Raw genomic sequence first — 27,375 nt, 5'->3', positions numbered from 1 at the left:
CGATGGTATCACTAAGAGCAGAATTCCCAGGAGTAGACTCTCAGCTGAGTTGAAAATGACCTGGAAGAGGGGAGAAGATAAAGCGTGGATGTAAAGGAGAAAGATGAGAATAAATGATGTGAAAGGAGTTGATCAGGTCACGTTAGAGAAGATGAGACAGCTGTAATGTGATCTGTGTTAAACTCCAAGGTGGAACTTGTTGGTGGAGAGTCATAGAAACCAGTGGCAGTTGTGGAGAAGCTGAAGAGGCTGGTGGTGAAGAAGCTGAAGAAACTAGTGGTGAAGAAGCTGAAGAAACTAGTGGTGAAGAAGGAGAAGCTGAAGAGACTAGGGCGATGGGCATTCGTGCTAGGTCAGGCAGTTGTTACCTTGAATCCCAGGGCTTCCATTACTGGCTCTGAAAAGGCATTGAACTTTCCAGTGTTTCTTTGTCCAGAGAGTAGGAGTATTAATACTCCTTTTACATGGTTGTAGTGAAAGAGGTCATCCTACCTACCCTGATGAGTGTGATTTTAACATAGCCTTGAGTAGGTTAAAGGACAAACTGAAGGAGACAGGAATTGGGGGAAAGATGATAGGAAATAGTTCCAGGTTTTGTCATTTTGGTTCTACTTTTCCATAAGGAGACCTTGATGGAGAGAAATATTGGGAGTTGATAAATTAAATCAGTGACTGCCTACTAAGTGGAAAGCACTCTGAGTCTCAGACTGTGCTGAAATGCACAAAGGGGTAAGTTCTGGCTCCTGCCTCTTGAGGTGTGTGTAGTCTAGTAGGAAAGACAAATATATGCATATATAACTAATTCAGAATGGGATACCAGTTGAAGTACACAGGCAGAGGTGAATTCTGATTGCAGGAATTGAGTAGGTAGCATTTCTTAGATTTGACATTTGAACTGGATCCTAAGAGGGAAAAGGATAGAACATTCTAGAAGCACAGTTGATAAAGGCGAAAAGGTAAGTCTTATTCAGAGATGGCACATAGTTCAGTAGAGCAAAAACATTGGGAACATGGAGGGACTGACGTGGGTTATAATACTGAACTTCAGGCATTGGGAAGTCATTGAAGTCAGTGAAGGTTTTTTGTTTTTTTTTTTTGGAGACAGTCTCCCTCTGTTGCCCAGGCTGGAGTGCAGTGGTGCAATCTTGGCTCACTGCAGTCTCCGCGTCCTGGGTTCAAGTGATTCTCCTGCCTCAGCCCCCTGAGTAGCTAGGGTTACAGGCCTGTGCCCCCACACCTGACTATTTTTGTAGTTTTAGTAGAGATGGGGTTTTGCCATGTTGACCAGGCTGGTCTCAAACTCCTGACCTCAAGTGATCCACCCGCCTCAGCCTCCCAGAGTTCTGGGATTACGGGCGTGATCCACTGCGCCCGGCCCGTTGAAGGTTTTTGAACAAGAAAGTGACGTGGCTGGACTCTGGTAGCATGTGTTCAGGTGGATTGGAGGGAGGCAAGAGGGAAGCAATTCAATAGGGAATAAGGGAGTGCAGAGAACAGGGCATGAACCGGGAGGCAGCTGGGTGAGAGCATCCTCTTGGGAGAAATGGCAAGGACTTGCATATCTTGCCCTATGTATCTCTTCCATCTGGTGCTTCCTGAGCTGTGTGTCCTTTATCATAAAGCCATACATGGAAGTAAACCATTACCCTGAGTCTTGGGAGTCACTCCAGCAAATTGAACCTGATGAGGGGTTGTGGGAACCCTGATTTATAGCTGGTCAGTCAGAAGCATGGGTCACATGAGACTTTCAACTTGCATCTGAAGTAGGGGCAGTCATACGGGACTGACTCTCATAACTTGTGGAATCTGATACCAACTCCAGGTCGATAGCCTCAGAATTGAATTGAATTAGAGGACGCCCAGCTGGTGCCTGCTGAAGATTTGCTTGGTTTGGGTTTGGGGGTGGCATTCCTCACACATCTGGTGTCAGGAGTGTGCTGTGCGAGTATAGTGCAGAGAAGCAGTGTTTTCCCAGAGGCCCTTTGATTTGGTCCAGTAGGGTTTGTAGGGGCCAAGGGAAAGCATCCTTTGCCCTCTGAAGATTCACTGAAAAATCAACTCTCAAAAGCAGATTAATAAAAGAAAAGACATACAGATTTATTAATGTGCACAGGAGTTTTACAAAGATCTCAAAGAAATAGCCAGATGATTGATGCTTTTGTAGCATTTGAGGTTACAGAAGCAGTGGGGGCTCCGAGCATGGCCAAAAAACAGGCTATGGTGGTAAATCAGGTGGCAATAGGTAACAAGAGGGAGAGAAGAGGGGGCCTGGCTGGCACAGGTGGTCTTGTGTAGATGAAGCCTCACAGATAGACGAAGCCTCACAGATAGCAGCCCTTCAAGAGTGTAGATGCTAAGTGTTTCTTTCAGACCTTTAAAGGCGTCTCTCAGTTCTTTCTAGATTCGGACAAGGAGGGAGGTGCTTCAGAGAAAGCCCATTGGCATCTGTTGTTTACTTCACTTTGTCTCCTCTACAGATGCAAATTCCTCCTGCAAAAGACAGCTTCTCCGTTATTCTTGCATTTCCAGTCCTTCTGAACAGTCATCTTGAAATATGACAAAGAAGTATATTTCGGGATGAAATATTTTGGTTTCTTTCAGTCAAAAGGATCCAGTTCATTGATCAGCCATTTCTCAAACTCCTGGGCTTAAATGATCCTCCTGCCTGTAATGCTGTGATTACAGGTGTGAGCCTGTAATCAGGTGTGCACTCAGCCACCTGATCAGCCATTTCTTAACAGGCTGTTCAGCCCTCTCCTCATTTCCCCTGCCCTTGTGACTTTGGACAATTCTTTCCTAAACACAGACATGTTTTGTCATGTTCCTGAAGTTAAAAAGTGTGAGGCCAAAGGGATGTTTATTACTGAACTGCCACAGAACTAGGAGATGTAGAATCTTAATTAGCAGATCCCTTTCCTGTGATGACAGAGACTGTAGCCATCTTGAATTTTGCACATTGAAACAGTCCTCAGACTGAAATAGTCATCCACAAGAGGCCTGATGTCATATATTCTCCGTCTGTTGCAGTCTCATGGAGTCTCAGAATTGTCAGTACAGAATCAAGTTTCTCTCTTTTTTTTTTTTTTTCGGAGACAGGATCTTGCTCTGTCTCCCAGGCTAGAGTGCAGCCGTGCAATCTCCGCTCACTGCAGCCTCAACTTCCCCTGGCTCCCATCTCAGCCTCTGGAGTAGCTGGGACTACAGGCACACACCACTATGCCTAGCTAATTTTTTTGTATTTTTTAGATACGGGATTTTGCCATGTTGCCCAGGCTGGTCTCAAACTCCTGGTCTCAACCAATCTTCCTGCCTTGGCCTCCCAAAGTGTTCGGATTACAGGCGTGAGCTCCGCTGCGTCTGACCCCAAGTTGTTCACTTCTGATTATTCTTGCGGTGCCAAAACAGAGCCTGGCCAAAATGTAGAACCCTAAATTCTGGTTGAGTGACCTGTGTTTCTGCATGCCAGGATTCTTGTGAACTCTCTTGCCCCTTTTCACCTCTTCTCTAGTTCCAGGAAACCAGATGAGATTTACTTTCCTCCATTTTAGGTATTAACATTTTTAAAGGAAAGCTCATCTGTGCTTAGAGCCAAAAGACATCAATGGCCAAATATCTGAAACAGAGAAACTCATGTGAGTTTTCTTGCCTTTGAACTTTCTTTGCGTGGTGACTTTGTGAGCCACCTTCCTTTCTAGACTGTGGGGTTTGAGATTTCCAGATGAGGTCAGATCACTGATTAAACTCGTGTGCAGCATTCGGCTTTGCTGGACCATGTGGTGCAGTCTTGCTGACCCTTTGGGCTTTGCCAGCAGAATCTGCACCATGTGCCCTGGGCCATGTGCATCTTCCTGTGCTGTGGGATGATGGGCTCGTGCCCACCATGCATAACCGTGGAAGCTGGAAGTTTGAGGCTTTTGAAATGCCTGTTCTGTTTCTCTGACTCGCTGTAGACATGACATAGCTTTCTCTCTAGTGATACCATATCCAAGAGGGGATAAGTGCACCCACATTTTCACCTCTCATTTGATAGTGGAAGAGAACCAGCCTCTTATACCAGCTGTCTTATACCAGCGAAAGTTTTAATGAAGAGGGGTTCTAGGAAAAGCGTCTTCTTCCTAGGTCTGTTCCAGAATCTGTGTTATTTCAGTAATAATGAGGACAGAGTGCTTTGCATTTCCCCAGTTTTGTCCCATACACGATCTCATTTGATCCTAAGTGACCCCGTGAAGTAGGAGGTTGAGGTAGTATCAATCCTGTTTTGCAGATAAAGAGATCAAGATTCAGAGACTTGGAATGGGTTGCTTAATGAACACAGCTAGTGAGTGTAAACTTGGGAATTGAATCTGGGTTTTTTTCGGTTTCCTGATAGTGTTCTTTTTCTCCTTTAACACTATTAAGCCACTCCCAGGCCTTTCAATGTTAAGTTGTGGGATTCTATCATTAAAATGTTACTCCTGTTACTGGACGGTCCAAACATATGTATTGCTCAAGTTCTTTGTCTCCTCGAAAATGAAAATTGCTGCTTTCTTGGAGTAATTTGGTGGCAGGCAGTAGTTTACAGGATGTCTGGCTTCGCTGTTTTGAGTAGCTGCCATGGGGCAGTGCAGGAGGAATTGTGAGGTCTGTGTTGTCAGCAAGTGAGCTCCCTACAGCCCGGAGACAAAGAGACGTAGGCAGTGAGGAACCAGGCCTGAGGAACTCACCCCAGCTTCTTGAAGTTCCCAGTGTTTTGCTTAAGGTGACTTAACTCTTGGTCCCAGCTGTCAAGGAAGGGGCTTCTCGGGGGAGAGGTGGTTTGAGTTTCCTTCTAGACTCTGTGCTTCTTGGCTACGGTCTTAAGTGACTGGGACTGAGGCTTTCACAGAACAGAAATGGAGGTGTTCACTGATTCAAAACAGATCTCATTCTCTCTCTTGTATCTTGCTTCCTTCCCCTCCCAGTGGGCTACCTTGAGAATGGAGCGAGGAGCCAAGGAGAAGAACCACCAGCTTTACAAGCCCTACACCAATGGTAAGATGGGGGTGTGGTCCTTGTCCTGAGAGGTCCATTTGAACAGTGTTCCCCAGTGCTTCTGGTGCCACACACACTCTTCCCTGCATTAGTGCAGGATGTGTGCTCTGAGTATGTCTCACGTGCTCTCCCGCAGCATGCTGCTTGACAGGGACACACTCTTTTGCAGGAATCATTGCAAAGGATCCCACTTCACTAGAAGAAGAGATCAAAGAGATTCGTCGAAGTGGCAGTAGTAAGGCTCTGGACAACACTCCAGAGTTCGAGCTCTCTGACATTTTCTACTTTTGCCGGAAAGGAATGGAGACCATTATGGACGATGAGGTGACAAAGAGATTCTCAGCAGAAGAACTGGAATCCTGGAACCTGCTGAGCAGAACCAATTATAACTTCCAGTACATCAGCCTTCGGCTCACGGTCCTGTGGGGGTTAGGAGTGCTGATTCGGTACTGCTTCCTGCTGCCGCTCAGGTGAGGCAGGGCCTGTGGGGAGTGGGGCTCGCTGCTGCCACCCCACTTGGTGCACGGCCCACCTGCCTGCTCCGCTGTGTGTTCCCGTTTTAGAAAGAAGGGAATGACTGTCACTAGCCAGGCCATGTGACTCTTTGGAGGGGTACACTGGTGATTTTCTTTTAGAGGCCCTTGGATTTTCTGCATATCAGACAGAAATAGTTGGATTTCTTAAAGACAGCTTGCTTGTCTAGATCACAGCAAACACGGGGATAGGGAACATTGTGTGCTTTCTGCCACTCCTCCCTGGACATGGCTTATTCTTTCCTGAAGCTTGCCTCTCAGGTACAGAGGCAGTATTGATCTTTCAGCTTCTCTGCACCGTGTGCTGCTCTGAGTGTGCCTTGCCAGATGCTAATACCCTTCAGGCTCCACCTCCTGTTGCTTCAGAGGGAAGCTGTGCTTCCGCCGGGGTTTTCAGCCATAGGGAAGGGGTGGGCAGCAGGGAGCAGCCCTGCGGCAGAACAGCCTGCTTAGGGTTTTCCAGCCTTCCAGCTGCCGAGGCCTTAGGAGATGCTGGCGGCTGAGAGCCAGACCCATGGCTCACTGTCAGTTGGAATCAAAAGGATCTCTGGTTCTGATAGGCCTGCTCACATTTCTAGGTGAACTCTGGTCCAGATCCCAGGTGAGCAGGTCTTGGGGGTGGTTTTTGTGATGCCCAGTGTGATTTTCACACCTTCAGTTCTGTACTTGGTGCAAGGATTTGCTGGCTGTGCTCTAACTTTTCTTCTTCTTACAGGATAGCGCTGGCTTTCACAGGAATTAGCCTTCTGGTGGTAGGCACAACTGTGGTGGGATACTTGCCAAATGGGAGGTGAGTAGAATGTGGCAGTCCACGCCTAAAGGGCAGTTAGTTCTGGGAATGGTGCTCAGATATCGAAGGCCAGGCCCCTTCTTTGGACACAACCAAAGCCATGGAATCTTAGATGGATTAAATAACCCAGTGGTGGCCAGGTGTGGTGGCTCATGCCTGTAATCCCAGCACTTTGGGAGGCTGAGGTGGGCCGATCACCTGAGGTCAGGAGTTCGAGACCAGCCTGGCCAGCATGGCGAAACCCTGTCTCTACTAAAAATACAAAAATTAGCCGGGTGTGGTGGCGGCTGCCTGTAATCCCAGCTACTTGGGAAGCTGAGGCAGGAGAATCCTTGAATCCGGTAGGCAGAGGTTGCAGTGAGCCAACACCATACCACTGCACTCCAGCCTGGGTGACAGAGCGAGACTCTGTTTCTAATAATAATAGTAATAATAATAATAATAACAACAACAACCCAGTGGTAACAATGGCATCAGCAGTAAAGTCTTTACTTTTTTTTATTTTGATCTATGACTGTTCTTTTTGTCCTTTAGCCCTCGCGTTCTTCCCATTTTAAAGACAAAAGGGAGAAGCCACAAACATGTAGAGTCCGAGACTCAGATGTTAACAGATTTTACAGCTTGTTGTTTAGTTTTGAGCAGTTGACTGTGTGGATAAAGTGGTGAGACAATACAGTTTTTAAAATGATACGAGATGTAGGGAGGTTTTGTCTGTTTGTGAAGAATATTTTGCTCCCTTCAGGAAATTCTGGCGCTTGGAAACCTTTCTTCTACCTGGGTGGGTGAGGAGGTTGGCCTCTGGCCTTGGGCCTGCCACTGGGTGTTGACTGGGGGAACGGAATTCAGCCCACCTGTGGTCTGCCGATGCCAAATTCTAGGCTGTGAATTCTCCACCCACTGATTTGGGTGGATGTAAGCGAGTCTCCCTGTCCCCTCTTTCTTTCCTCATGTGTGAACATAAAGGTGGTCATGCATCACAGGGCTTTCCTGTACGTGCTCATGTCTATAAAAGCACTTTGCCGTCATAAAGGACTGCTGAACTGTTCAAGTCAGCAACTGTTTCTGTCTTCCTGTATGTAAAATAAAACCCAGAATCCTTGTCCTGTTGTTGCAGGTTTAAGGAGTTCATGAGTAAACATGTTCACTTAATGTGTTACCGGATCTGCGTGCGAGCACTGACAGCCATCATCACCTACCATGACAGGTGAGAGTGCTTTGTATCAATAGGAAGGGAAATGGCACTGCAGGAAACACCACCCACCTATACTTGGCCAAATGGGAAGACACTTCTGAGCTTTTAGTTAGAGCAGATGAAGCGTGTGAGGTGAGAGGTGTGTTACATGAACTGTTTCACACTAATTTTGGTTGTTTTGCATACATTTAAACCCAGGGAAAACAGACCAAGAAATGGTGGCATCTGTGTGGCCAATCATACCTCACCTATCGATGTGATCATCTTGGCCAGCGATGGCTATTATGCCATGGTAAGAGCTCTTTCCAGTGCATTCTTGAGGCAAGACTTCCTGCTTTAGACTGGTCAGGGCCAGGAGGGTCTAGGAGGGTCTAGGAGGCTCCTGGACCCTTCACATAAACACTTTTATGCGTGGGCCACCACCTTACTGTCACTGTGGGGGCTCTGTGGGACTGTGATAGGAGATACCCTGGGTAGAGTGAGTGGTGAATGTGGTTGGAGAGGATGCTGAGGGCGGTCAGGCAGACCAGCATGGGGAGAGGGAGGAGCTGGCAAGGACTGTGTCCAGAGCATCTGAGAATCTGCCCAGGGAGGGGCAGTTTTACACAGGGATTTGCACTACTTTAGTATTTTGTCTTAGGGGTTTCGGTTATGTTTTTAATTACCTATTTCTAGTATTACTGATTAAAAGGAGAAGTTTAAGATTTGGGGAGTCTTGGTAGTGGTTTCTTGGCAGTGAGCAACTTCCAGCCAGCAAGTGTTAGAGGTAAGAGGTTGGACCAGCAAGCGTTAGAGGTGAGAGGTTGGATTGCTTATTTTGTGAGATCTAGGGCTTCCTAGAGTGGGGAGATTTGTGTGAGGATGGCTTCACTACTAATGGGTCCTGTGCCTGTGCTTAGGTGGGTCAAGTGCACGGGGGACTCATGGGTGTGATTCAGAGAGCCATGGTGAAGGCCTGCCCACACGTCTGGTTTGAGCGCTCGGAAGTGAAGGATCGCCACCTGGTGGCTAAGAGGTAATGGACAGAACACTGCTGTTCTGCTTGGCCGGTTAGAATGCTGAAAAGGTTTCAGGGAGTTATCCCTCCACAGTGTAGTTATGTGCCTTCTATCATAAGCCTATACTGCTTTCATAATAATCTTTTCCTAAAACATGAGATTTGAAAAGTGGCCGGGTGTGGTGGCTCATGCCTGTAATCCCAGCACTGTGGGAGGCCGAGGTGGGCAGATCACTTGAGGTCAGGAGTTCGAGACTAGCCTGACCAACATGGTAAAAATACAAAATACTAAAAATACAAAAATTAGCTGAGTGTGGTAACGGGCATCTGTAATCTCAGCTACTAGGGAGACTGAGGCAGGAGAATCGCTTGAACCAGGGAGGCAGAGGTTGCAGTGAGCCGAGATCGTGCCATTGCACTCCAGCCTGGGCAACAGAGTGAGACTCTGTCTTAAAATTTAAAAAAAGTATAGAAACCCTAGTATTATTTACCAAGTTAATAATGTTTCTTAACCTTTTTTTATTCATTGTACCCATCGTAATAAACAAAATACGAACTTTCACTGCTATTTGAAACCTCAAAATGAATTCATTTATCACAAATAAAAAGAAACCTAGGGCAGTGGAACAAAGTACTGCTCTGTTTTCAAACTTTAAGAAGGTGAATCTGGTGTAAGTAATGCAAAGAGATTTGCAGCAGAAAGAGACATCAAGACAGTTGAGACCAAGCCACACATGGTGGCTCAGGCCTATAATCCCAGTGCTTTGAGAGCCCGGGAGTTCAAGACCAGCCTGAGCAACATAGGGAGACCTCATCTCTACAAAAAATTTAAAATTAGCCAAGCATGGTGGTACGCTCCTGTAGTCCCAGCTACTTGGGAGGCTGACGTAGGAGGATCGCTTGAGCCGGGAAGGGTGAGACTGCAGTGAGCTGTGATTGCACCACTGTATTCCAGCCTGGGCAACACAGGGATATCCTGTCTCAAAAAATAACAAATAAGAAAAGACAGTTGAGATTATCTTCCATAGAGACAGATGAACCCTCTCCTAACTCCCTTTGGTACATCTCAGGGACAGAGTGTTGAGCCAGCAGGGCTGGGCCCAGCCTCACAACTGTTACACAGTCTAGTGCCACAGGTTTATTGAGGGGGCCGTGCCCAGGCCTTGTGGCAGGCGTCTCCTTCAAGTGGCCCCCAGGTTGAGTGGCATCGTTGGTGCTCCGATGTTCACACAGAATTGAACAGTTCTGTGAATTAAATAGTAACCTGATTTTCTCTATCCATATACATTTTTTCTTGATGAGCATTAGATTATGGGTTTAAAAGGACACGGTCATGCTTGTTAACTTCTTATAATTGAAACTAGTGTCACAAATAAATAAGTTATTTATAAACGTATTTTGACGATGTGTATAAGGTTGTCTGATCCTTCATTTTTTTTTCCTCTTTGAAAGACTGACTGAACATGTGCAAGATAAAAGCAAGCTGCCTATCCTCATCTTCCCAGAAGGTAAGAAGGGGTTGGTTGCCATAAAGCGCTTCTGTGAGGAGTGCAAGAGTGTGATGCTGATGTTTCGTGGGAACCAAGGCCCTCAGCCCTTGTTGGGGTTATCTGTTTTCACTGAATAATGTTAGGTCCCCTTTAGATTGGAAATAGGACTAAAAACTCAGGCAAGTTCAGAATTTGAACTAAGAATGCCATAGTGTAAACTCCCCAAATGCAGGAATTTCTTCTGTAATGTTTCAGCTCCTCATGGAGCTCGTGGAGTCCTCCTAAGACCACTGTGCATCTCTGCTTTATCCAGGCTGTGTGCGTGAATCAGGGAAAGTGGTCCTGTAGCAGGAGAATTGGAGGCACCATCTTGCCTGTCTCGTTAAGTGTTTGTTTTTAAGTTAGGGAGATGACAGATGTATCTTACTGGAGGAACCATTAGAGGAATTTTGACTATTGTGCTTAGTCTTTAAGAAACACCTAATATCTGGGGTAAAGGGCCAACAGAAATAGCATTTTATTGTCTCCTGCATTTTAGGAACCTGCATCAATAATACATCGGTGATGATGTTCAAAAAGGGAAGTTTTGAAATTGGAGCCACAGTTTACCCTGTTGCTATCAAGGTACAAGACCTCCGATGGTACACACTGTCATTATTGGAGCTGCTGTGAGTGGAGCGCAGCAGGAGGAGGTGGAGGAAGGAGCCGGGGTCACCAGTCTGTGGTTGATGCCCTCAGCAGAGTGACATGGGACTGGGCTGATGTGGGTCAAGTGCTGCCAGAGGAGGATGCTGAGCACTCAGCACCCCCTTAGAAGGGCCTGGGGAGTGTGGGATGGGGGACAGCCAGATTCCTGCCTGCATGCTGCTGCCGCCACTATTCAGGAAATGGCAAGCCCTTCACTTCTTACCTTCATAAACCTAGCTGGAAGGTAGGCCCGTCCACCTGGAAAGGTGACTGATTGCAGGGCACAGAGGTGTAGTTTCAAGCTGGATTTTTGCATTTTGGGGGAGCTGCGAGAATGGGGGGGTTCCTTATTCCAGCGCAGTGGGAGAAACGGCTTCACTGCTTTTAGTCGTGTCATCTTTTAGACCTACAGCAGCTCCTAACAATGAGATGGACCCTGGGAGTTTATCTAATCTACGTCAACGCTTTAGGAACTGCTGCTCTAACCCTTCAGACACCCAGAGCTAAAGGATGTGATTAGCCAGTCATCTGCACTTTGTTCCTCCCTGCTCTTACCCTCTCCACATCCACGAGGCCTCACATCATGACACCTACAAAACACAGGCCATCCTCAGTGTGGTTAAAGTATTTAGACTGCAGCCTGAGAGCTCGGTAAAATGGTGAGCAGATATGAGTCAGGCTCACGCTTAGAATTTCTTTTATAGGGGACTGTGGGTTGTCTGCAGAGCATTCTGTAGAGTTGGTTCTTTCTTTTCACCTTGCCAGTGCCACTGGAGAGGTGTTGTTCCTGGTGAGACAGATGCTTACCAGCCACTCACTGTTCATCATTTAGGCAGAGGACCAGGCCAGGGATGGCAGATGAATATTGCCTGCAGGGGACTCTGATTGACAGGTTAGGACTCACCAGAGCCTGAGGATGCAGTGTCTGGGTATAGCAAGAAAGAGGAACATAGTCTGGTAGCAGAGTCTGCCTTGGGTGTGGGAGTGGGGAGTGGCATCTGCATCCTATATTCTGGCAAAACGAGGACAGGTGCTTTGCAGTGTGACCGTGAAGCTGCTGAATGGAAGCCCTTACCGCTCCCCCCAGAACAGTGGCTCTTGAACTTAGGCTGCATTAGCATTGCCTGGAGGGATTGTTAAAATGCTGATTGCTGGGCCCCACACCCAGGGTTTCTGAACTTCCTGTTCTTTTTCTTTTGAGGCAGGGTCTCAGTCTGTCACCCGGGCTGGAGTGCAGTGGCACAATCATGACTCACTGCAACCTCAACCTCCCACATTCAGGTGATTCTCGTGTCTCAGCCTCCCAAGTAGCTGGGATTATAGGTGCACGCCACCACACCCAGCTAATTTTTTAATTTTTGTAGAGACAGAGTTTCACCCCAGACTGGTCTAGAACTCCTGGGCTCAAGTGATCCGCCTGCCTTGGCCTCTCAAAGTGCTGGGATTACAGGCCTGAGCCACCCCTCTGGGTCTTCTGAATTTCCATTCTAACATGTTCTGGGTGGCACTGATGGTGCCTATTGGGACCACACTGTGGCAGCCACAGTTCTGAAGCAGTGCTCTTAGCTGCTGTTGAAACACGAACCCTGAGGAGTTTCCGCTCCTCTCCAAAGTAAAATGCTTATAAATTTTAGATACATTTCCATTCAGTCCACAGGGTAGAGCCCATGTATGGCTAAGAACATCTGGTCTACAGATTACTGGTTTTTGTGAACCCTTTATTGGTAACCAAACTTGGATAACCTTAGTGATTTCCAGGCTCTTCTTATATTCCCACTGGAATTCCGCCATGACCTGATGTAAGGAGTATGTCACTCTGTTGAGCTTCTGCCTTGTTTCTCTGTCCACACACACTGCCCAGTGTGGAATAGAGAATCAGCCCGAAACAAAGGGTTCTCACACTCTTGTGACATCAGAATTTCTGTCCATATCAGGCTTTATGAAATGTAACGACATGACCAGGTGCGGTGGTTCATGCACGTAATCCCAGCACTTTGGGAGGCTGAGGCAGGTGGATCACTTAAGGCCAGGAGTTTGAGACAAGCCTGGCCAATATGGTAAAACCCCGTCTCTACTAAAAATACAAAAAAATTAGCCGGGCATAGTGGCAGGCGCCTGTAGCCCCAGCTACTCAGGAGGCTGAGGCAGGAGAATGGCATAAATCCAAGAGGCGGAGCTTGCAGTGAGCCGAGATAGCGCCACTGCACTCCAGCCTGGGCGACAGTGCGAGACTCTTAGCTCAAAAAATATATATATGTAATAATAATTTAAAAAAAAAATTCTTTCTGATCATACACATTAGCTTAGTTTTAAAAACTTATTATTTTCCCTTGTTTCTGTTGGTATTATAATAACTCATTAAGCCTTCTGTGGTTAAATCTTAATTTCTTAGCTTCTATAATTAAGCCTAAGTTACCTTCATTTTTGTAGTTAGGGCCACAGTCTTGTCAAAATTATCCAATTTTTATACTGTGGATCATAAAAGTTAGGCTGGAAAGGCCTAAAAGATCATAGAGTTCAACCCCACCCCAGCCCATGCTCACATGCAGGACCCTGCCCTGGGCTGCTTCTCAGGCTTTCCCAGGAAAAGGGCATTTTTGATGTTGTTGGCAGCATGGCCGTGTGGCATAACTCTTGAAATTCTGGCTCCTTTATTTTTCCACTCTGGTCCTGGGTGTTTGCACAAGGTCAGCCTACTGCCTTGTGTACAGGATCCCTTCAGACATTTGCTAGCAGCACCAGGCACTTTGTCCAGGCGTTCTCAAGCGCCCAGGTCCTCCTGTTGCTCCTTGCGCAACTTCCTCCGGAGCTTACCCACCCTGATCACCTGCCCCTCCAGCCGCTGGTTTGGTGAGAATGTGGGTCACAGCTGCAGCCACATTTTCCACAAAACGCCACTGAAGTGCTGCCTTTTGCCTCCATTAGAGTCACTGGCAAATGAAAGGATCTGATACCTGCTTCATGGTAGAAGCAGCCTATGTGGTTGAGACCTCCCGGGGCTGTCAGCGTGAGCACAGAGCCGTGTCCTGAACAGAGGACTGACTTTGTTGAAAGTGTAAATGCAAAAGCTTTCTAATAGTTTCCTCCCTGGTCTGGGCACCAGAAATCATATTTAAAACTTGGTGTTTGTGTAAGAAAATATCTTTATTTGGGGGAGGTACACTAGATGAATGACGGGATGCTGGGAGGGGAGAGATGGAACAAGTGGGAAACGTTGGCGGTGGTTGAATCAGGGAATGGGTACATGGGAGTGCATGATCCTTTTCTCCCTGGTGTTGAAGATGTTTGAAAACTTTATATACCTATGAGTAAGACCTGAAACTAACCAAAGAGGGAGACATTTGCTTGAGGCAGGCTGTCAGGGGAGCCTTCCTTACTGATCTGCAGCAGAGGCCAGGTCCCTCGGGGGAGAGCAGTGTTGCTCGCAGTCAGAACCGGCCACATGGAGAGGGGCTTCCGCAGTACTCATGCAGGGTCAGGGAGCAGCGCCCCAGTACCAGCACGGCCCAGTGGAGTCACTCAGAGCAATCGCTGTGGACTCGCACACGTGAGAACTACTCACGTCTTACCTTCAGCTTTCCGTTGTTTTCAGTATGACCCTCAATTCGGCGATGCCTTCTGGAACAGCAGCAAATATGGGATGGTGACGTACTTGCTGCGAATGATGACCAGCTGGGCCATTGTCTGCAGTGTGTGGTACCTGCCTCCCATGACTAGAGAGGTGAGTGCCTGCCCCAGACAGATCTGCACCTGCTCTGTGTAACGTCAAGCCGGGGCTGAGTGGTCTCATTTGTTCTTTCTTACAGGCAGATGAAGATGCTGTCCAGTTTGCGAATAGGGTGAAATCTGCCATTGCCAGGCAGGGAGGACTGGTGGACCTGCTGTGGTAAGTTTAGAGCCAGGCCTTATCAGCTGAGTTCCTGCAGCAGATGCTGTGTCATTGACTTCACTTACATGTCATTCCCCCTGCTGTGGAGAATTCAACTTGTCAGCTCTAGAGAGAGCAGTTTGACTCTCCCTGAATTCCAACCCAGAAGTGCCCTGTGCTTCCTTGACCTTGGGGAAGCTGGATCAGGGACACCTGGACTGAAGCAGTTGATTCTGTGTACCTTTCTGGGGTTTGAACCTGTCTTCCAGGACACCTGGACAGTGTCCTTCTCTGGGTGGGCATGACCTGCTACTGATCTGAAAACCTCAAGAAGGCAGGGTGACTTTCCCTGGTCCCAGTGTATCTGGCAAAATTGAACCATCCTTAGAAAGGCAAAGGTTGTGTGTGTTGTATTCAGCTTATTACCTAATAGAGCAGGATTGACATACTTTTTCTGTAGTCAGTATATATTTTAGGGTTTGCAGGCCATATGGTGTCTGTTGGAGCTACTGATCTCTGCCATTGTAGTGTGAAAACAGATAGTCTATAAACCAGTGAGCATGGCTATGTTCCAATAAAACTTTATTTACAAAAACAGGTATCAGCTGGATGTGGCCCATGGGCTGCATTTGACCAGCCCTTATACTAGAGTATAAGATAGTTTTATCCCAAACAGTAGGAGAGTGACCAGAGGTGAATGCTGGTTCAGAGAAACTTTTCCACTCTGTGGGTCACTTAGATTTAAGAGCCAAGGGTCAACTGGGGAGAGCATTTGACTTAGATGGGCATTATCTATGAGAAAAGAAAAGGTAGAAATTTACATTGTAAACCCAACTGTATAGTCTCAGGGATTAGATTGGCTCTCAGATCATGGCCTTTTAAAAAATGCTAGCGTGGATTGTGCACTCACTGTGTGCCAGCCACTGAGCTTCTGGGGCCCTGTGTGATCATCTCGTTGACCCTCACAGTAGCTGCAGCCCTGTAAACAGTGTTCCCATTTTACAGATGAGAAACTGATACTCAGGTTAAATCACTTTTTTCCAAAGTCATAACATTAGCACTGGAGCTAGATTTTGCATCCACATCTAACAGACTTTTAGAGCTTCAAGGTTTAACTTCTGCCCCATCTTCCCACCTCTAAGAAAGACAGAGTGGCTGCTTTTAAAAACCGTGCCTTTGCTATGGATTTTAAAGGGTGTAGTGGAGAGACTGAAAGCGGGCTTGGATTTTTATAAGCTGTTGAAGGTGGTGATAATTCTAGAGTGTAGGCACAGAGGGGACCAGCAGGCAAGAGGGAATGGGACTGTAACGAAACAACCCCAGGTCTGGTGGGTTGGTTTGGGGCTGCTGCAGGGAGGCACTGGGGCAGTGAGGTTGGGACTCTGAGAGGCAGCCCCGGAGATAAACCTCCATTCCTGACGGCACTCTCTTTTGAGCATGGAAGAAGTCAGAACGCGCGTTACCCCTTGTGTTAGCTCTCTGCATGAATTCGGAGTATCCCTGGGTCTGAATTAAACAAATGACATTTTACAGATCGATATTACAGATATGAGTCGATATTTTGGAAGCATGTCTACCTTCCGTAATGCCAGAATTCCTCCTTTTCCTTTGTGAGGTGAAGATGAATGTTAGAGTAGAAAGAATTGTAAACTCCTTGGTAGGTTTAAGCAGTTACCAAGTACTTTCAATGTGAGTAGTAAATTCTTACTCCAGGGCAAGAGTGGACCTTCTGAGATAGAAAGGGTGAATATTGGGAGCCCAGAGCCCCAGATCCCCTGAGGTTGTCTTGGTGAGAGTGCCACGGGGTACCCTGTTTCTGGCAGGTTTTTCTTGGTATTTGGGCAACACGGTGCATCTCCCATGATGTGAGGGTGCCTGGGAATCCTCTTGGCTGTTACTACATCCAGCCTTTGTCTCTCCAGGGATGGGGGCCTGAAGAGGGAGAAGGTGAAGGACACGTTCAAGGAGGAGCAGCAGAAGCTGTACAGCAAGATGATCGTGGGGAACCACGAGGACAGGAGCCGCTCCTGAGCCTGCCTCCAGCTGGCTGGGGCTACCGTGCGGAGTGCCGACGGGCTCGGAGCTGGAGTTGCCGCCGCGGCCCCCACTGCTGTGTCCTTTCCAGACTCCAGGGCTCCCCGGGCTGCTCTGCATCCCAGGACTCCGGCTTTCGCTGAGCCGCAGCGGGATCCCTGTGCACCCGGCGCAGCCTGCCCTTGGTGGTCTGAACGGATGCTGCTGGGTGTCACGACCCAGGACGAGATGCCTTGTTTCTTTTACAATAAGTCGTTGGAGGAATGCCATTAAAGTGAACTCCCCACCTGTGCACGCTGTGCGGGCTGAGCGGTTGGGGAGATGTGGCCATGTTCTTGTGCTAGGGATGGCGGGACAAGAGTCTGTTATGCAAGCCTGTGTGCCAGGGATGTGCTGGGGGTGGCCACCCGCTCTCCAGGAAAGGCACAGCTGAGGCACTGTGGCTGGCTTCGGCCTCAACATTGCCCCCAGCCTTGGAGCTCTGCAGACATGATAGAAAGGAAATTGTCATCTGCAGGGGCTTTCAGCAAAATGAAGGGTTAGATTTTTATGCTGCTGCTGATGGGGTCACCAAAGGAAGGGGAAGAGGCCAGGTGGGCCGCTGACTGGGCCGTGGGGAGAACATGTGTTCATACTCCAGGCTAACCCTGAACTCCCCATGTGATGCGCGCTCTGTTGAATGTGTCTCAGTTTCCCCATCTGTAACCTGAGTCGGGGGGAAGCGTGGTGATTCCTACCTCACAGGGCTGTTGTGGGGATTAAAGTGCTGCGGGTGAGTGAAGGACACGTCACGTTCAGTGTTTCAAGTACAGGCCCACAAAACGGGGCAGGGCAGGCCTGAGCTCAGAGCTGCTGCCCTGGGCTTTGGATTTGTTCTTGTGAGTAAATAAAACTGGCTGGTGAATGAACTGGGGGACTTCTCCCTTTACTTTCTCCCCTGGCTGTGGCCCTGAGTAGCGGGCTTCTCGTGAGAATTCCCGTTCTCTTCTGGGAGCATGGCCCTGGGGCTGCGGAGAAGCTGCCTGACTGCTGGGATCGAGGAAGCCTGCAGCTGAGAAGGTGAACGGGCTCCTCTCAGATGCTTGCAGATCTTTGGGTAATTTAGAATTTCCAGCACAGACGTGAATTTCTCCAGAGATTGGGGGTACACGGGGTGCTGATGTGAGGCCTAGGAGAAGCAATGAGTAAACTCCAGGGCGGGGGAGGAGCAGGGGCCCCGGGAGGGCTGCAGAGGGGCAGGGTGGGCAGGGCGTGTGCTGCATGGTGGCTTTCACACAGCCAGAGCAGGCACCACAGGGAAAAGACTCGGCCACTGGTGCCTGCTGTACAGTCACAGTGGAGGCAGAGCCAAGGCCAAACAGCCCCTCTGGGTTCTGGGGTTTCACCAATTTCATGCCCCTCAGCCCCCTATTCATGTGCCACTAACCCTCACTTGGGACCCACGCTCCCTTGTGGCACAGTCATGACGCCTCTCAGGATTTTGTGCCAGTGGTGCCAAGTGTCGTGTCCCTAAGGTTGCCCTCTGTCCTGCGGTTCAGGGAGGGGTGGGAGTGAAGCCGTGTTCGTGGGGCTGCAGACGGATCCACTTTGTCATGTGGGGACCTGCTGGGTTGGCCCTGCAGTCTCCCTTTCTCTGCGCCTACCTGTGACCTCCCCGGGAAAGCCTCCCATTTCCTCACCTACCCTGTTGCCAGCCCAGGGGAAATCCTCTTTTTGCTCTGAAATGAAGACTGAAAAAAAAAATAAAGTCAGTGTTATGACTAATAACAGTCTCTTAGGAACTGTTTTACAGAATGCTTAAGAATAAAAAGTGATTTCCAGCTTTTATAGGTGATGTTTACAGTGTTTGTAAACTAACTGGAGGGATCAGTAATTGGTCTTAAAGATCAGGTTCTCTTTTAAAAGGTTCATCTGAAACTTTGATTTGTTACTTTCGTGATTTGCATAGGTATTTATGTATACACACACAGGTTTTGCTTTTGTTGGTCTCACATTCAGCACAGCTGTCTGCAGCCCCTGCCGGCAGGTATGGCCACACCTGGTGTGAAGTCACGTGGAGTCAGCGCTGTGGAGGGAAGTCCTGTGCGGGCCAGGCAGTGAGGAGAGGACTGACTCTCACGCCTGCAGAAACAAAACCTCCCCTTTCTGTGTATGCCTTCTATCATCATCCAGGCGACTGCTCCATCCTTTTAAATTAGGGGTCCTGCAGGCCCCAAGTGACCCATAGAGTATCTGGTTTGAGATGACTTGAGTTGGTCTTATGGGACAAAACCACAAGACACTTAGAAATATGCAAAGTACAAAATAATGTGTTCCCTCCTGTTGCCCCAGTGAGGGTGGGGCTGAGCTGGGAATGACACCCAGTAGTGTAATGAGTGCAACAAGTGCTGGCCAGCTGCTAACCCCCCTCCAAGCCTGCTGCATCTTCACTTCTCTGCGTCTGTCTCCTGAGTCATAACTAGGGACTTGGCTAGATGACCTCAGAGACCCCGTCCACATCTGAATTTTCTGTTTTGAAGCCCATAGTTCAAACTTTGGTTTTGATCTCTGAAGTCTTCTGGGTTTGGAAATATGGGAGGTCACCTCTGAATCCATTGCTTCTCTAAAACATCGGGGCTAGAGGAACTAACCCACTTGAGGGTGACCTCAAGGGCTTTAGGCAGCCGTGGGGCTGGTGCCACACTGCTCTCAGGCTGGGCAGTGTCCTTTGTGGATCTCGGACAGCCTTTTTTACTCAAACATGAGACCTTCCACCCACCAGTTAGAAAGGGAACTTTTTTTTTTTTTTAACACAGAGTTTCACTCTTGTTGCCCATGCTGGAGTGCAATGGCACAATCTCAGTTCACTGCAACCTCCACCATCAAGTGATTCTTATGCCTCAGCCTCCAAGTAGCTGAGATTACGGGCATGCACCAGCACACCCAGCTAATTTGTTGTTTTTAGTAGACTGGGTTTCACCATGTTGGTCAGGCTGGTCTCAAACTCCTGATCTCAGGTGATTCTCCTCAGTCTCCCAAAGTTCTGGGATTATAGGCATGAGCCACCGCACCCAGCCAAGAGGGAATTTTTTAATAAAGCTAGTGGGATTCCCTTGACAGCAGAACCAGCTTTGGGACTTGATGCTTCACTGTGTCAGAATCCAGTCCCTGCTGCTGCCTTTCAGAGATAGAAGAGGCTTGATGTGTGAGGGGTCAGGGGAGTGCTCCAGATCCCTGAATGTCCATCCCAGACCAGTGACAGGCACTTTTGGGCGCCATCGTGTGACCTTCACGGCAGAACAAACAGTGGGCACTAACCCTGTTGTCCTGTGGAAATCTGGGTCCCTGAATCCTGCCGTTTCCTTCCTGGAATTGGCCAGGAACTTGATTGTCTGGGCTAGTGCTTGCTGCTGTCCCCTGATGCATGAAGGATCCCCCCGTGTCATAGGTCCCACCTGCCTGCTGTGCATCCCGGGTGGCCAGACTTGGCTTCTCCAGGTGTACTTGTCCTGGGTGGCCCGGCCCGTGGGCTGGAAGGGCAGCTGCAGGCGCACTGCCTTGCAGACAGGTTAAGAGACGGGCACGCGGCCATCCGTCTTCTACAGCACACACACCCCGCTCCCCCCCCCAGTCAATATGTCTCTCTCCGATGGGAAAGTTAATAAATTTTGCTCTAGATTAAAAGTATTGATCATTTCATTTGTAAACGATAAATAAAAAGGGGGAACTTTTCATTGCGCCGGGGGTGGCGCCTGGCGTGTGTTGTGGGGGTGATTGCACTGGCTGCCTGGGGGTGGGCTTCTCATATGCATTCTGGCCGGCCAGCTGCATTGATTTCCTATTAGTCTCCCAGCACCACCCAGTAACACATCATTTCAGTACCTGCTATTAATGGTCTTTTGATAAATAATCACTTGTAAGTCAATAAATTTTTATTAAACAGTGTGGCTCTTTGATTTATTAAAATCCGACCGTGTTTGTCTGGGAGAAAAGGGATGCCGAATTGAAGTGGAGGTTTTCATACATCTTCCTGACGCAGAGCAGTCACCACACACTCCAGAGAAAAACAATTGCATTTTAACAGAAACAAAACGGCCGAGTTTGGAACTTGGGCCCAGGGAAACTTTATCTCCGTCAGCCTGAGGCTTACTCTGCAGGGATCAGCCGCAGGCCGGAGGGCGCCGAGTTGAGAACTTTGTGTTGGTCTCCAAGAGTGCCCAGGTGCCAGGGCTGGATGCCCCTGCTGGGCTGCATTCTGGGGTGGCACCTACCGGCCCTCTCCCAGCTGGGGATGCACCCTGGGGCAGGCACCCTTTGCCAGCAGACATCTGGCATCAACAAGAGAAGCTCGTATGGCAGGACCCTTTAGCTTCCTTCCTGGCCAAATTGCCACCAGAGTCACCTGTGGCAGGAAGATGTGCCAGGAGACAGTCTTTTGCAGCAATCAGGCTGTGTGGATTATTTTTTTAAGTGTGGGCCAATAGCTGAAGACTGGAAATGCCGTTTTGTGAGATTTTCATTGGCATAGAGTTTGCTGTAAAGAGTTTGGCACTTTTCATCGAGACGAATATGGCCCCTAACAGATGGTCTTACATAGAGTAACCCAACCACTGACGATGCAACCAGAATTCTCACCCAGGGGGAAGTTGTAGGAAAGGGAAAACACTTTCTATTCTAGTGTTTCTAATAAACGTTTTTATTAAAGCGAATAGTTGGAACACCTTCTTGACCCTCCCTCGTTCAGGCTGCCGCTGCGGACTTCCTTCCCATTCATGCTTAGTGGAGCAGATGGGAACACACAAGGGCTTTTGACAGCAGGACTCTCGGTAAGAAGTGAGGCTGCGGGCCTTCTCTGGGATTGTTAGGATTTCCTTTTCTCTTCTGGTCTCAGGGGACCTTGAAGGTGGTTAGGAAACTGGACGGCAGAAAACAGGTCTGAGTGTCCCGCAGAGCAGGCGAATGCTAATAGAGTGGTTTTCAGGAGTGTGGTCCAGGCTGTGCCCACGTGCAGGAGGCTGGTCAAGGACCTAGTTTCTCTTCCAAAGACTTCCAGCCCTGCCCCCAGGAATGTGCCAGGCTGGCCAGTGAAGCCGGGGGACACCATGGATGTGGATTCCCAGCGCACCTTGCATGTTAACACGTACAGACTTCAAGTCCACTTTCGGGGTTAAGCAGGACACTTCTGAAACGTTTCAGTGAGGGCTTCAGTGCGCTGGCTCCCCGACACCTCACTTCCCGTGCCCACACCCATCCCACTGCACTGTTAGGAGCACTTTGCTGGGGAGGCTAAAGAATGATCTCAGGCTTTCTCGTACTCCGTGAGGTTACTTCCTATGCAGGAGTCAAATACATTAAACTGGGAAAGGAATGGCTCTTGCTTGGCAGCTGCCATTACAGTTGCTGATGGGGGCCAGAGGAGTGAGGTTGGCTAAAGATGGGATAAGGGGATTTGGGCCATCACCCGGCAGGTACCTGCACCACCTCTTGATGTCACCAGCAGGAAGCCACAGCAAGGCGGATGTCAGGAGGCTCTGTCTCCCTCGAGAGCAAAAGAGGAGACCTGGTAATTCCAAGAGTAGCCATGACTGCACTCCCTTCCCTTGAACCCACGGGTCCCAAAATGCATTTATTGGTTGTTGCTTTGTTTGTTTGTTTGTTTTTGAGACAGAGTCTTGCTCTGTTGCCCAAGCTGAGTGCAGTGGCATGATCTCGACTCACTGCAACCTCTGCCTCCCAGGTTCAAGTGATTCTCCTGCCTCATCCTCCCGAGTAGCTGGGATTACAGGCACGTGCCACCGTGCCCCGCTAATTTTTGTAGTTTTTAGAAGAGACAGGGTTTCACCATGTTTGTCAGGCTGGTCTTGAACTCCTGACCTCAGGTGATCCACCCGCCTCAGCCTCCCAAAGTGCTGGGATTACAGGCATGAGCCACTGCACCCAGCCCAGTTGTTATTTTGAGAGTAGATCTCACTTTGTTGCCCAGGCTGGAGTACAGTGGTGTGATCATGTTCATGACTCACTACAGCTTGGGCTCCTGGGTTCAAGCAATCCTCCTGCCTCAGCCTCCCAAGTAGCTGGGACTACAGGCGCACACCACCACACTGAGCTAATGTTTTAAATTTTTTGTAGAGGTAGGGTCTCACCATGCCGCCCAGGTTGATGTTGAACTCCTGGCCTCAAGCAATCCTCCTTTCTTGGCCTCCCAAAGTGCTGGGATTACAGGTGTGACACACCTTGCCTGGGCAACCAAAATGTACTTTCAGTGCATTCGAACTCCTCCATACGCACAGACTCAGCTCTGGATGGCTGGATGTGAGATCAAGAGGTTAACTGGTGCCTTCCCTTCTGATCCATCTAGAGTTCTAGGCAGATGTTCGGAGGCTCCCTCTGCTCCCTCTTGCCCTGTGTTCCAAATACAAACGAACACCTTGCCTCTCCCTGCTAAGGAGTCAGGACTGGGTGGGGGGCATAGAGGCCCTGCTCAGCTGCAGGAGAGGCTGGAAACAGAGGCTGGGAGGGCCCAGCCCCGGGCCGGGGTCCCGGTTCCTGCTGCTCGGCGTGGGCTTGGGGAAGGGCTGCGCGTACGCAGATTGATCCGCCAGCTGTGATTTGTCATTTCTCCCAGGCAGGCGCTGTTTTCTCTTGGTTCAGGAGGCCCCTTCGACACCTGCTTTATTTTTCTTCCTGCGCTGACGTGACGGGAGACAGGTGTTAAACTACTTAATCACTTTAAAATTGTTTTAATTTTCTGTTTTTTATTGATCTCTCCAGCAACAATTAATCAGCTCACTGGACCAGGCAGTTAGTACATTAAAAATTGTCAGGGAGGCCGTGCATCTTGCAAAATGTCTAAAAAATATTCAGCTAGCAAATTTCCCTTTTCTTTCGCATGCAACAGTCCACAGCCCATGAAACTCCCACTCAGGAAGGGCCTCTACCTCCGGGACTCGTGTGCGGGGAGTATTCAGGCCACTGCAGGAGCTCCGGGCAGGGGCTTCCGGTAGGGCAACACTGGACGCAGGTGCCTGGCTCATCAGTCATTTGCCACCTTTCCTTCCACTTTGTTCTGTTTCTTGCACATCCGGGGTCTGCTTTCCCCAAGGACTTTGGGAGATTTTGTGGAAGGGGATTTGACGGTCTATGACTGCTCTGTGGGGCCAGGACAGAGGGTCTAGAGCAAGCGTCTCTTTCCACAAAACCTGCCAACGTCTGGCCCCCGAGCCCACAGCCAGATTTCCCCTCCCTGGGACACCAGCACTCTTGGCTTGTCCATCTGACGATGCCGAAACCACCTCCCTGGGGCAGGGGCCCCCTGTGCTGGGTACACTCCACCTGCTGGCGGGCGACGGGGTGTCATGCTGCCTCTTCCCCGGCACTCAGTGATGGGCCTGAAGCCCTTCCACAGAATGTCCTGGGCAGTGCCACCCCACACCCACCGTAACTGTCACTGGCTCCTGTGCTGCAAGCCTTCACTGCCTGTCTTTTGTCACCCCTCTGGAAAATGATTTATTAACTGCTTGACTGTACTTCTCATTCAATAAAATATGGACGGAACAACCAGAGACTTCAGCCTCACTTCTTGGGGTGAGAACTGTGTTTTCTAGTTTTTCCATGTTTGCCTAGTTTCCTATCACTTCCGAAGAGCAAGTCCCTTATTTCTTCCGGGGTGCATTAACCATCCTGCAAACTGTCCACAGGGTCTGGGTCGCCCACTGCTTCCCAGGGGCACCACCCTCGCATAGCAGTCCTTGCTCCCCTGCCCCTGTGTCCAGGCCCAGTGGGCCCCATGCAGGCAGACAACATTTCCTGCCCTCCCATGTGCTTCCCGCTCACGGGGCTCCCCGGAGAGCTAAGGTCCAGGCCCTAGAGACTCAGGGGTCCCAGTCCCTGCTGAGAAGGGCTGCCGGCTGACCCCCGCCCCCCGCCCCACATTCTGGAAAGTTGGAGGGCGTGGGCCTCGGGGACGGCATAGCCAGCCCTGGTTCTGGCCGTGGACTTATCTCCCTCGCCCCACCCGCTTGGTATTAATTGGTATATGATTGGGCCGGGACATATAATCTAGTATTGATTTTCTCTCTGGACGCCACAGCTTTATTTGCTCACATCTGCCTTGTGTTTAATTGGTGCTTTGCTCTGGAAACAGAGATCTTATCGGCCTGCTGGGTTTCTTTTCCTGGGGCACACAGGCATGCACAGTCCCAACCCTGCCTCTCCCGGAGCCTCCCACAGCCAGGCCTGCCCGGGCTTAAGGGGGCAGCAGGGAATGGCCCGGGGGGCTTGCTTTACACTTGACCTCCTGAGCTGGGGCCGATCCTTCCTGGAGTGAATGTGTGTGTGTCTGTGATGATCACTGGGGAACACTGGCTTTGGGTGGGGCCTGGGTTCATACCCGCTTCCTCCATGTATGTCTTCGTGGCTAGCCTATTTAGTTTCTCAGCACAGTAATATCTCTTCCTTGTCTGACAGAAAGGTAGAGTGGATACCTGCCCTGTAGGACTCCTGGAGATTAGCTTTCAGGCCCCACACAGCACCTGGCACTTGGTAGGTGGAACGAGCAGCAGCTCCTTTGTCATTTGCCTGGTCCCACTCAGCCCATGCAGCTCTGTCAGAGGCCTGTGAACCACAGCAACTCCATCTTGAATAGGGGCTGGGTAAAATGAGGCTGAGACCTCTGGGCTGCATTCCCAGGAAGTTAAGGCATTCTTAGTTACAGGATGAGATCGGAGGTCAGCACAAGATACAGGTCATAAAGTCCCTGCTGATAAAACAAGTTGTGGTAAGGAAGCCGGCCACATCCCACCAAAACCAAGATGGTGACGAGAATGACCTCCGGTCGTCCTTACTGTTGTACTCCCACCAGTGCCATGACGGTTTACGAATGCCATGTCAACGTCAGGGAGTTACCCTATATGGTCTAAAAGGGGAGGCATGAATAATCCATCCCTTGTTTAGCGTATCATCAAAAATAACCATAAAAACGGGCAACCGGTAGCTGTCAGGGCTGCTCTGTCCATGGAGTAGCCATTCTGTTATTCCTCTACTTTTTTTTTTTTTTTTTTTTTTGAGACAGAGTCTCACTCTGTCACCAGGCTGGGGTGCAGTGGTGTGATTTCCGCTCACTGTAACATCTGCCTCCTGGGTTCAAGCAATTCTCATGCCTCAGCCTCCTGAGTAGCTGGGATAATAGGCGCCCACCATGACACCCAGCTAATTTTTGTATTTTTAGTAGAGATGGGGTTTCACCTTTTGGCCAGGCTGGTCCTGAATTTCTGACCTCAAGTGATCCACCTGCCTCGGCCTCCCGAAGTGCTGAGATTACAGGCGTGAGCCACCGGACCTGGCCTTAATCCTCTACTTTCTTAACAAACTTGCTTTCACTTTACTCTGTAGACTCACCCTGAATTCTTTCTTGTGAGAGATCCAAGAGCCCTCTCTTGGGGTCTGGATCGGGACCTCTTTCCTGTAACCGTTCCATGTGACTGCAGGCATGGAGAGAGAGAGCCACAGGCATGTGCATTGGAAAGGTGGTATCTCCTGCTGACACCTCTGTTTGTAGGACTGGGCTGGGGGGATCATGTCCTCCTAGGGACCCACAATCCAATGTCAGCCTCTGACCCCGAGGCCCTGTGGTCGCCACCCCCCGCCGCCTTGTCTGAGGTTGAGGGCTTCTGTCCTCTGCCCCCAAGAGCTCACCCTCAGGAGGGCCTTTCCTGCCCCTGCCCTCCCAGCTCCATCACACCCCGACCCCTGCATTTTGGCTTTTTGTTTTTCCCTCGTCTGGCTGTGGTCTGGCATTGGGGCTGTCCCACCCTGCCTGGGCTTTTTGTAGTAAAGGGAAGAGAGAAAGGCCAGGGGTAAACACTGATTTCCTATTGACACAACATTAATTCTCTTGCTTGGACAGGTGAATGTGCTTTCACTAACTTTACCAAGATTAATGATACTTGTTTGCTTGCTAAGAGCGGCCTAATGAGGGGCTTTGGAACACATGCCTTCTGGGCTGGCGGAGGGAAGGAGGCTGCAGGCTGCCGGACGTGGGAGGAGAAGCAGCCTCCCCACTCTGCTTCCAACGCCACAGCTCCTCCTTGGGCGCCGGTACCTTTCCCTAGCAGCAACAGAATCAAGGAGTTATTGGATAAAGAATGTGGGCTTTTTGTGTCCTGCCCCTGGGGTTATTTCTGACAAGGAGAACTTCTCAACAGACCTGCAAATGGGGTCCCTAGTCAGTCTGCCCCTACCTCTACCCCTGCCCCTGCCCCTACCCCTGCCCCTGCCAGTCACCGGAAACTCTCCTCCCACCTGTGCAAACCAGATCCTCCCTCCATTTGTGCCCAAGGCCAAGGTCAAATGTAGGATCAGTCTTTGCTTTATGGCTCTGAAGAGTAAACAATAGCATTGGAGAGGACAAGCTGGGGCTTCTGAGGTGGGACAGCTAGCAGAGGAGCATCAGGGCCTTGACCTAAAGGGAGGGGACTCCTGGGCCTGCGAGTGATGCAGCAATAAGATTGGATCAGAGCCGTTTCTGCCTTGTGACTTTGTAGGTTCAGCACAGCTTGAATAGGGCAAGAAGAAGCCCTACAGCCTCTCTTCTCAGCAGAACAGCCGGTGGCAGATCATGAAAGCGGGTGCAGGGGTGGAGTCGCCCCAGTCGCAGGCTGTTTCAGATCCAGGGACTGCCAGGATCTCCTGAGGACCCCCTCACCAGGTGGGAGGCAGACAAGGCCATGCCACAAGCAGCCAGACACAGCAGGCCTCCACCAAACAGAAGCGCCAGCTCTCAGGCAGAGCCATGCTA

The 27,375-nt window shown here is 49.6% G+C and overlaps 1 protein-coding gene across 2 annotated transcripts in view; it reads left to right on the top strand.

Annotated features, from left to right (window-relative positions):
* Window positions 1-17,509, top strand: part of LOC105476537 (glycerol-3-phosphate acyltransferase 4) — a 35,080-nt gene extending 17,571 nt beyond the window's left edge. For both annotated transcript variants that reach the window (XM_011732547.2, XM_011732548.3), the window contains exons 3-13: window positions 4,941-5,010; window positions 5,180-5,480; window positions 6,259-6,333; window positions 7,448-7,537; window positions 7,724-7,817; window positions 8,425-8,540; window positions 9,975-10,030; window positions 10,551-10,636; window positions 14,292-14,420; window positions 14,506-14,585; window positions 16,490-17,509. In XM_011732547.2, the coding sequence (XP_011730849.1) occupies window positions 4,941-5,010; window positions 5,180-5,480; window positions 6,259-6,333; window positions 7,448-7,537; window positions 7,724-7,817; window positions 8,425-8,540; window positions 9,975-10,030; window positions 10,551-10,636; window positions 14,292-14,420; window positions 14,506-14,585; window positions 16,490-16,598 (1,206 nt within the window). In that variant the 3' untranslated portion in view covers window positions 16,599-17,509. The remainder of the gene's footprint in view (window positions 1-4,940; window positions 5,011-5,179; window positions 5,481-6,258; window positions 6,334-7,447; window positions 7,538-7,723; window positions 7,818-8,424; window positions 8,541-9,974; window positions 10,031-10,550; window positions 10,637-14,291; window positions 14,421-14,505; window positions 14,586-16,489) is intronic.
* Window positions 17,510-27,375: the final 9,866 nt, after the last annotated feature.

This window comes from Macaca nemestrina, chromosome 8, assembly GCF_043159975.1.
Source record: "Macaca nemestrina isolate mMacNem1 chromosome 8, mMacNem.hap1, whole genome shotgun sequence".
Lineage (NCBI taxonomy): Eukaryota > Metazoa > Chordata > Mammalia > Primates > Cercopithecidae > Macaca > Macaca nemestrina.
Note: the sequence above shows the minus strand (reverse complement) of the source record. Positions and strands in the feature narration are given on the sequence as shown.